General features: G+C 44.7%; 1 protein-coding gene across 3 annotated transcripts in view; it reads right to left on the reverse strand.

Annotated features, from left to right (window-relative positions):
* The window catches only part of LOC129828750 (thrombospondin-2-like), a 36889-nt gene that overhangs the window by 17725 nt on the left and 8027 nt on the right, over positions 1-11137 (reverse strand). For all 3 annotated transcript variants that reach the window (XM_055889928.1, XM_055889927.1, XM_055889926.1), the window contains exons 5-9: positions 8446-8654; positions 4456-4596; positions 4122-4215; positions 2891-3061; positions 376-552 (exon numbers count right to left, since the gene is read on the reverse strand). In XM_055889928.1, coding sequence (XP_055745903.1) covers positions 376-552; positions 2891-3061; positions 4122-4215; positions 4456-4596; positions 8446-8654 — 792 coding nt within the window. The remainder of the gene's footprint in view (positions 1-375; positions 553-2890; positions 3062-4121; positions 4216-4455; positions 4597-8445; positions 8655-11137) is intronic.

An 11137-nucleotide genomic window follows, 5' to 3' on the forward strand; every position in this document is an offset into this window, starting at 1 on the left:
GACGTTTTAGGAAAGACAGACACATAGCACTGTTAGCATGTGAACGGTGCCCCTTCTATACGAGTGGGTAGAGGTGTAAAACTCTTCTACTTCTCCCTGTTTGTAAATCCAAGTAAGTGGGTATGAATCAGACAAAAATACTTGTTCAAACTACTTTATAATGGGTTCAAACAGTATTTGATATCTTTCAAAAGAAAGAGTCTAGCTCAATCAATGTAGAGCTAAATTATTTGAAAGAAAGCTAAAATGTTGAACCCAGGTCTGGTATGGACATTGTGTCTATAGTCTCGCTCTAGACAGACTGGTTGCTTCCCAAAATGCAAGATTACCAAGACAACATTGTATGTGTTGTCCCGCTTGGACCACCATACTCACTGGGACAAGGCTTGGCCTCACAGCGCTGTGTCTCTCTCCCCTGGCCCTCACAGTCCTTGCCCCCCAGTTGTGGTGTGGGTGCGTTGCAGTGGCGTATCCTGGTGATCTGGCCCTCGCCACACGTCACTGAGCATGATGACCAGGGAGACCACAGGCTCCACCCACCGTTCTGACGAACTGAACACACACAGTCAAGTCAGAGTATAGGGAAAAGACATACATGTGTAATATATTCAGATGAAAAAGGTCTTTATTATCGTATTGCTGGGTAATTTGGTTGCAGTATACTGGGTACTAGTGAGTCAGTGCAGGGTAGAACACCCTTTAGGGCTAATGGGATGGACACACCCTCCACAACCCTGCACGGGATCTATTTCCCATAACAGACAGACAGACACAGACACAGAGACAGACAGACAGACAGACACAGAGACAGACAGACAGACACAGCCACAGACACAGAGACAGACAGACAGACACAGACAGACACAGAGACAGACAGACAGACACAGACACAGACACAGACACAGACACAGACAGACAGACAGACAGACAGACAGACAGACAGACAGACAGACAGACAGACAGAGAAAGAGAAAGAGAAAGAGAGACAAACAAAGACAAGTCACAGGGTTTTGAGCCAGAGAGGGATGAGGTCTCTGTCCAGCCATCTCCACCCTAGCAGAGCAGCGCTCCTCTATATTTCTATTCAGTCACTCTGTCTCCTGTTCTATCATTACACAGCTGCTTCTACTGACATACATACTCACGTGCACGTGCACACACACACACAAACACACACACACACTCACATAGCAACTGCAGGAAAATATTGTTTTTATGTTGTTGTAGCAATACCTTTTAGCAATACCTTTTAGGCCCGAAGCTGAAAATTGTGAAGTTGATCGATCCCTGTCATCATTCATCATTCTTATGATGACTATAACATTTGTTGGCACCTTCAATTCTTGCACATTTTCTCATAGAAAATATATTTCAACACTATCCGCTCAGGCAAATTTGCTGAACTGCTAAATTTGCAACCAATCAGAACTCCTGTACATACCCCTCGTGACGAAGGCAGCCAACGGCCTGCTTCTATCTACGATGTAAACACAGACTTTTGTGAAAACATGAGCTGCTGTCTGATGAAGAGGAACAGATATAGCTAGCTAGCTTCCAAAGACTGAAATAAGATAAATATGTGTTTTCGAGTACTCTTGAAATATGCAGCATGCAATACGAATTGTCTTGATTGTATGAAGAGGTAACTCTGTTGACCATTAAACCAATTTATTGAAAGCTAGCCAATGTTACAGTAAATAACCATTTTTGTGTATCATTAGCTACTGTATCTCTCTGTCAGTTAACACATTTTTTTTTACCATGTTTTGGCACGATTGTGTCTAATTTCAATGTAACTAGCTGCAGGGTTAAAGAAACATTCAATCATATACTTCGCATAGAAACCCCAATAAAAGGGTGGGTGTGTGTGTCATGTATGCTAGAATAGAGGTTTAAAAAACATTTACATTTACATTTAAGTCATTTAGCAGATGCTCTTATCCAGAGCGACTTACAAGTACATACATTCATACTTTTTTTGTACTAAAAACGACAGCTGCATACACATATTAGCCAATAAATACGGCATAACCTACACATATAGGACAACTTGCAATACAATCTTCTCTAAAAACACTATGTGCTCTGCAATAAGATGACCAGAGTTTTCTAAATAACCAGAGTTGCTTTCTCAAATAGCAGCTGCCCAACACCATGGTGTGCATGCATCACGTTGGATGCATTGGAACATAAGATATGGAGAAGGATAAAGAGTATGCAGGATTATAGAACAAGCAGTTGGGAAATTAATGTTTGAGGTTCAGATACTACATGTTCAGTGAATGTGAGTATATTTAGGTTGTTTAAATGATACAATTTCCTACTAACCTTCTAAAAGTTGACGGTGCCTAAATCTTGGCGCTTGGTCAATCATTATTTTAGTAACTATGACTGAGTGTGAGATACAGTTGAAGTCGGAAGTTTACATACACGTTGGAATCATTAAAAGTTGTTTTTCAACCACTCCACACATTTCTAGTTAACAAACTATTGTTTTGGCAAGTCGGTTGGGACATCTACTTTGTGCATGACACAAGTCATTTTTCCAACAATTGTTTACAGACAGTTTATTTCACTTATAATTCACTGTATCACAATTCCAGTGGTTCAGAATATTATGATGCTGTTTTGGCTTGTTCTAAAACGACTCTAACTTAGTCAGTGGTAATGGTATGAGTTGGGAGCAAGCAGAGATACCATCGTGCTCACCCAAAGGTCCTTTGTTGGTCTAATCAAATCAAGTCAAATCAAACTTTATTTAAAGTGCATTTAAAATCGCAACACACATTAGAATAAAACAAGGAAACCAATAGTGTCTAATCAATAGAGTTCAGCAAACAACGAGGTAGGTTCAGACAAAGTGAACTGCAGCAGAGACGTTGAGACTCACCTCGGCTGTCACATTTTCCCAGGCTGCATTTCCTGGTCTGGATGGATGGTCCGGAGCAGGTGTTACTGGTGGCATCACATGAGCGTCCCCTCTGTTGAGTACCTGTCCCACAGGTGACAGTACACTCTGTCCACTCCGACCAGGGGGACCAGCCGTCCTCACTGTCCTTAGCTGGAGGTAACAGAAACACACAAGGGGTTATTGACAAATCATGTTCTTTTCTGGCTCTGATATTGAAACCCCACTTCCTTGAAAAATGTCTTTATTTTGACTGTTTAAGTAAGCTTTACAGGAGTAATCGCAATTACAAAACATGAAGCAAGGTGTGTGTGTGTGAGAGAATGCGTGTTACAGTAGTTTATTGATCAATGTGATGCCATTGTTTTTACAGTGCACAGGAGTCTAGTTTTCACTTCAGTATGGTTTGTAATTGCGATTACTCCTGTAAAGCTTACTTAAACAGTCATTATATTTTTTTCCCAATTCAATAAAATTTCTAATAAATGGAAACGTCAACAAAATAAATGTGCTATCTTTCTAAAATGAAGTCAACTCATTGTATTATTGCATCTTTTCCCCACCACACCCTCTCCTCTACAGTCTCTCGCATTGTTTGAGCTTGGAATGGTTCAAAAGCTGCAGAGAAACAAAGCTCTGGCCAGCAGTCTGCTTTGATTTGTAGGTTTTATATCATGGTTCTAATCCACAGTGACCATTTCAGAGTATGAAAGCATTGCAGCCTGTAGTACCACTGGTTTCATGTAGAACAATAAAACATGTGGTCGTCCCTTTACAGACCAACCGGTTTTACAACAATAACACTGCTATATTATTAAAGCGTAATATGCATGGTAACGTTGTTTCTCCAGTACTCAGATCTGGCATCGGAGGCCTTGTATCTAGAAAGGACTTTAGCCAAACATGAAGCAAGGTGTGTGTGTGTGAGAGAATGCGTGTTACAGTAGTTGTGTATTGCTCAATGTGATGCCATTGTTTTTACAGTGCACAGGAGTCTAGTTTTCACTTCAGTATGTTTTGTAATTGCGATTACTCCTGTAAAGCTTACTTAAACAGTCATTAAAGGTGTGGTCTGCAATTTGTAAATACATTTTTTTGGCCACATTCTGCAATTTTTCCTGCTGTTCAATGGTCATGGGGCAGGATTGGGCTGTTGAAATGGCAGAATGCGGCTTTATTAATAGAATGTTGTGTATAATGGGTGACTACTTACACAGACACACAGGGCAACACTCTCCGTCGATGAAGGAGGGGCTAGCACAGGCCACAGGAGGACAAGTGATTTGGTGACACACGATCTTTGAGTCCTGTAATGAGAAAAAAAACTTTTCGACATTAGTTGCTATCAAGTGATAGGTGACCTATGTATGAATTAGTGTTTTGTAAGTCCAATAACAGCTGGGCACCTTTAAAAGGTGTAGGACACTGATTCATTTGGGATCAATAAATAAATCAACCAACCAACCAAATCTGTCATTCTATGAATAACCATATCCCCCTAGCACATTCTATGTTTCTCCATTTAAGGTGGTCTGTATGTGTCCTACCTGACAGGTACACGTGGTGCAGCTGTCCACCACCCAGTCCTCCTTATCTTCAAACAGCCGTCCGTCCTGCCAACACATGTGTTTCTCCTTGGAGTTCTTCATCTTCCCCAAAGCATCCTTCATTACTGTGTTCTCCTCTGTCTGGAGAGAGGAATCAGACATGCAGACATGAGGAGACAGCAACAGACAGACACATAGCTCATCACTGACACTAATACAATCCTTATCCCAGTCTGCTGTTCCCACATGCTTCAAGAGGGCCACCATTGTTCCTGTTCCCAAGAAAGCTAAGGTAACTGAGCTAAACGACTACCGCCCCGTAGCACTCACTTCCGTCATCATGAAGTGCTTTGAGAGACTAGTCAAGGACCATATCACCTCCACCCTACCGGACACCCTAGACCCACTCCAATTTGCTTACCGACCCAATAGGTCCACAGACGACGCAATCGCAACCACACTGCACACTGCCCTAACCCATCTGGACAAGAGGAATACCTATGTGAGAATGCTGTTCATCGACTACAGCTCAGCATTTAACACCATAGTACCCTCCAAACTCGTCATCAAGCTCGAGACCCTGGGTCTCGACCCCGCCCTGTGCAACTGGGTCCTGGACTTCCTGACGGGCCGCCCCCAGGTGGTGAGGGTAGGTAACAACATCTCCACCCCGCTGATCCTCAACACTGGGGCCCCACAAGGGTGCGTTCTGAGCCCTCTCCTGTACTCCCTGTTCACCCACGACTGCGTGGCCATGCACGCCTCCAACTCAATCATCAAGTTTGCGGACGACACTACAGTGGTAGGCTTGATTACCAACAACGACGAGACGGCCTACAGGGAGGAGGTGAGGGCCCTCGGAGTGTGGTGTCAGGAAAATAACCTCACACTCAACGTCAACAAAACAAAGGAGATGATTGTGGACTTCAGGAAACAGCAGAGGGAGCACCCCCCTATCCACATCGACGGGTCAGTAGTGGAGAAGGTAGCAAGTTTTAAGTTCCTCGGTGTACACATCACGGACAAACTGAATTGGTCCACCCACACAGACAGCGTTGTGAAGAAGGCGCAGCAGCGCCTCTTCAACCTCAGGAGGCTGAAGAAATTCGGCTTGTCACCAAAAGCACTCACAAACTTCTACAGATGCACAATCGAGAGCATCCTGTCGGGCTGTATCACCGCCTGGTACGGCAACTGCTCCGCACACAACCGTAAGGCTCTCCAGAGGGTAGTGAGGTCGGCAGAACGCATCACCCGGGGCAAACTACCTGCCCTCCAGGACACCTACACCACCCGATGTCACAGGAAGGCCATAAAGATCATCAAGGACAACAACCACCCAAGCCACTGCCTGTTCACCCCGCTATCATCCAGAAAGCGAGGTCAGTACAGGTGCATCCAAGCAGGGACCGAGAGACTGAAAAACAGCTTCTATCTCAAGGCCATCAGACTGTTAAACAGCCACCACTAACATTTAGCGGCCGCTGCCAACATACTGACTCAACTCCAGCCACTTTAAAAATGAGAATTGATGGAAATTATGTAAAAATGTACCACCAGCCACTTTAAACAATGCCACCTAATATAATGTTTACATACCCTACATTACACATCTCTTATGTATATGTATATACTGTACTCTATATCATCTACTGCATCTTGCCATCTTATGTAATACATGGACCACTAGCCACTTTAAACTATGCCACTTTATGTTTACATACCCTACAGTACTCATCTCATAGGTATATACCGTACTCTATACCATGTACTGCACCATTGCCTATGCCGTTCTGTACCATCACTCATTCATATATCTCTATGTACATATTCTTTATCCCTTTACACTTGCGTGTATAAGGTAGTAGTTGCGGAATTGTTAGGTTAGATTCCTTGTTGTTATTACTGCATTGTCGGAACTAGAAGCACAAGCATTTCGCTACACTCGCATTAACATCTGCTAACCATGTGTATGTGACTAATAAAATTTGATTTGATTTGATTTGAATACTAATCACTAATCACCGTTTTTTCCACTGTCTGAGGAGTGAAGAAACAGACGTATACAGACACAAATAGTCTAGTCTTAAACTCCTGCCTGAGTACACAACAACAGCTAGATAGACAGACATAGCCTACAGTCAAAAACCTCCCTAAAGAAAAAAAAGGACAATAAAAGCACATAGGATATGTCCATAACTCCATCCATATTGAAGGAAGATGTATGGGGCTTTATGTATTCTCTGTCCGAAGATAGAAAAACAGACAGACAGACAGACAGACAGACAGACAGACAGACAGACAGTCCACAGTCAAAACAATAAAGGCACAAATAGCTCCATCCATATGGGAGGAAGATGTAGGGAGCCTGTTTCCTCTGTCTGAGGAGACCCCAACAGACAAATAGACGGATAGACACACCCTCAAATCAAAGAGCTTCCGCTACGGAAATATGTAAATCTGACAACATATGGAGTAAAGATGTAGGGAGGTATAGTACTGCATATGTATCTTTTTAACCTCATTTGTGGTCTTTTGACCAATCAGATCAGCTCTTTTGCCAATAATTGAGAAAAAGATCAGAAATGTGCTGCCTGTATAAGCGCAGCCTAACTACTTCAAGGAGGGCAACAGGGTCACATCTTTATTAAGTTGTAAAAGTTTGTGTGTGTGTGTGTGCGTATGTGCGCGTGTGTATGTGTGTGTGCGTGCGTATACTGAACTCCATTGCTCTAATGTTGATGGGAAAGCAGCCATTTAAAGGAATGTTGTTCTATTTGCACATTGTAACCTCTGACCATAGAGTTGAATGGATTCCTGCTGGCTGAGCTTCTGAAACACTGGGGTACTATCAGCAGTACATGAGCTAGAGCCTAAGTGTGTATGTGTGTGTGTGTGTGTGTGTGTGTGTGTGTGTGTGTGTGTGTGTGTGTGTGTGTGTGTGTGTGTGTGTGTGTGTGTGTGTGTGTGTGTGTGTGTGTGTGTGTGAGATGGTGGTAGTGTGCCGTGAGCTGCAGTGTTATGAGTGGTTATGAGACACCACTTGGTCTGGAAGAGCCTTGGGGACCATAACTGCTTCTCCTCCCAGTGAGCAGTTAGTGAGTTGATTCCCATGGATCACGCCAACACACACACACACACATAAATGCACACACACAAGCACGCACGCGCGCACGCACACACACACCCACACATGCACACAGGCACGCACGCACACACGCGCACACACACACACACAAACAAAGAGGAAGGAGAAGGAAGCACATGGGCTGGTTAAACATAGCCAGACATCAGAGTGGAGAGGAGCCACTAGCTGGAGCCAATCACAGCCAAGGGAACACTTCCTATATCCACATGTTACATCCAATAAAACCCAGCCTCACTGACTCACAATCTGACTCTGACTCACACACTTAACTCAGCTGCTAAAGTAGTTTTAGAATGCCTGGCTTCATGACTTCAAACAGGGTATTTGGGTCGCTTTACCAGCAACTCTCTAGAAAGTCTCAGTTCTCTCATCTTAACCTCTAAAGAAGACTTCAACCTACACATACTCCCAATTTTCCCTAAACTTCTCGGTCACACCTAACAACGGTCTATCATTCTATAAACATTATTTTAAAGAATCAAAGTAACTAGTCACCATTCAGTTCATTAAGTACACTAATTTGATCGCACACCCGGTTTCATAGAAAGCAGTACTGACAGTAGACATCAAAGACATATTATAAACTAGGTGGTTCGAACCCTGAATGCTGATTGGCTGACAGCCGTGGTATATCAGACCGTATACCACAGGTATGACAAAGCATTTAGTTTTACTGTTCTATTTACGTTGGTAACCAGTTTATAATAGCAATAAGGCACCTCTGGGATTTGTGATATATGGCAAATATACCACACCCCTTCGGGCCTTATTGCTTAAATAATGTACTATTTTCTTATTTTCTTGCCCGCTCCCCCTCCCGATTGGAGGACAGCTGTACATACCACTTTCTGCAGGCCGTCAATGAGGTTCCCCACTACAACCCGCAGTCCTTTGAGCTCCTGGAACATGGTGCTGAGTTCCTCACAGGATCGTTCACACATATCTGCTCCCAGGTTCTCTGTCTTTTGGCCGATGAAGTTAGTGGTGATGGCTGTGGAGGGACTAACACCCTCCATATCTGTGCTCTCACTCCCCACCACGTTGGCCTCGTCTGACAGGGGGACAGGGGGTTCCAGATGGACAGCGAGAGAGGGAGATTGGATTAATGATCGATCAATACATACAGAATATGATGAACAATACATGTGATGAACACTACTGATGCAGGAGTGTGATGATGAGGAAAGCAGAAAGGACTTCATTACATAACTGAATGATTTTCCTCTCCTTTAAGATCACCATACTGAGTCCTTAAAGGAGATGTCAATGGAGGAGAAAAGGTATGGAGATTGAGGGAATGCATATGTTTGACTTTAGGAAATGAAATCTTCCATCTCAAATCAAATTCAATGTTATTGGTCTCGTACACATATTTCTAACTCCAACAGTGCAGTAGTATCTAACAATACACAACAATACACACCAATCCCAAAATACATACAATATAATATCCAGTATATGAATAGTAGTAGTTATTCAGCAGCAGTACTTACAGTATATAGGATGAGCCTTGACTAGAATACAGTATATACTGTACATATGAAGTGGGTAAAACAGTATGTAAACATTATTAAAGTGATCAATGTTCAATGACTATGTACATAGGGCAGCAGTCTCTAAGGTGCAGGATAATTTACCGGGTGTTAGCCAGTTAGAACAGAGATTAAGGTTCAGGGCAGGGTACTGGGCAGAGGCCGGCTAGTGGTGACCATTTAACAGTCTGATGGCCTGGAGAAAGAGGCTGTTTTTACAGTCTCTGTCCCAGCTTTGATGCACCTGTACTGTCTCCACCTTCTAGATGGTCGTGGGGTGAACGGGCCATGGCTCGGGTGGCTGATGATCTTCTGTCAACTATACCATCAAACAGCACACAGAAACTGAGGAGGGCAGGTTGGGTTGGGTTGGGTGGGGGTGGGGGGGTTTAAAAGCACATAAAAAAGTTCTAAGAGAACTCAAAATGTGTCTGCTCACAACTTGATGAGAAAAGCAGCTTTACATCATAATGTTTCGTTACCCCAGAGATGAGAGGGAGGGCACTCAGTAGAGTTCTCATAAGTAAAGCACACTGTTTTGTTTCATCATCCACTTCTATTTTATTTTTAACATGTGTCCTCAGCCCACCTATGGCCAATAGTGCTCTGGTACAAAGTAGGGCACTATATAGTGAAGAGGGTGCCATTTGCGACACAGCCCTAGTGGGCCTTAATGGTGGGAGTCGGAGATAGAGATGAATTTTTGCAAGAAGCCTGTCACGTTCTGACCATAGGTCTTGTGTGTTTTGCTTGTTTTAGTGTTGGTCAGGACGTGAGCTGGGTGGGCATTCTATGTTGTGTGTCTAGTTTGTCTGTTTCTATGTTTGGCCTAATATGGTTCTCAATCAGAGGCAGGTGTTTTGTGTTGTCTCTGATTCGGAATCATATATAGGTGGCTTGTTGTGTTGGGATTTTGTGGGTGGTTGTTTCCCGCCTCTGTGTTTTCTCTGCACCAGCTAGGACTGTATCGGTTTGCCACATTTTGTTATTTTTGTATTGTTGTAGTGTTCACAGTTCGTATTATTAAATATGTTGAGCACCAACTACGCTGCGTCTTGGTCCGATCCCTGTTACACCCTCTCTTCTCGTGAAGAGAGGGAAGGCTGCCGTTACAGAACCACCCACCAATCTCGGACCAAGCAGCGTAGAAACGGGCAGCAGCAACAGCAGCAGCAGCAAGTTCAGGAGTGGACATGGGAGGATGAGCTGGACGGAAAAGGACCCTGGGCAGAGCCAGAGGAATGTCGCCGCCCCAAAGCAGAGCTGGAGGCAGCAAAAGCAGATAGGCGGCATTATGAGGCGCTAGCAAGGCAGAGTGGCTGGAAACCGAGAGGCTCCCCCAAAAATTTCTTTGGGGGGGATAAAGGGGAGTGTAGCTGGGTCAAGTAGGAGACTTGAGCCAACTCCCCCTGCTTACCGTAAGGAGCCAAGGATGGAACCAGAGCCGGTGAGGGTGGTATTGGAGGTGAGCGAAGTAGAGACTGTGAAGGATCTAATGGGTAAATTGGAGGAGAGAGAAATGAGGGATTTGCTGGTTTGGTGCACGAGGCACGACATCCGCCCGACGGAGCATGTCGGGGATTTGATGTCACCTGAGTCAGCTCTCCATACTCGTCCTGAGGTGCGGGCTAGCCGTCTGGTGAAGACTGTGCCAGCCTCACGCACCAGGCCTCCTGTGCGCCTTCCTAGCCCTGCACGTCCTGTGCCAGCTCAGCGCACCAGCTCTCCTGTGGCAGCCCCATGCACCAGCTTTCCCGTGCCGGCGCCACGTACCAGGCCTCCAGTTCCAGCACCCCGCACTCGCCTTGAGGTGCGTGCCCTCAGCCCAGTACCATCGGTGCCAACACCACGCACCAGGCTTCCTGTGCGTCTCCAGAACTCTGTTCCTCTTCCAAGCACTCTCCCTGTGGTGTGTGTCTCCAGCCCGGTACCACCAGTTCCGGCACCACGCACCAAGCTTACTGTGCGTATCCAGAGCCCTGTACGCACTGTTCCTTCTCCC

The sequence above is a fragment of the Salvelinus fontinalis genome, chromosome 30 (assembly GCF_029448725.1).
Source record: "Salvelinus fontinalis isolate EN_2023a chromosome 30, ASM2944872v1, whole genome shotgun sequence".
NCBI lineage: Eukaryota > Metazoa > Chordata > Actinopteri > Salmoniformes > Salmonidae > Salvelinus > Salvelinus fontinalis.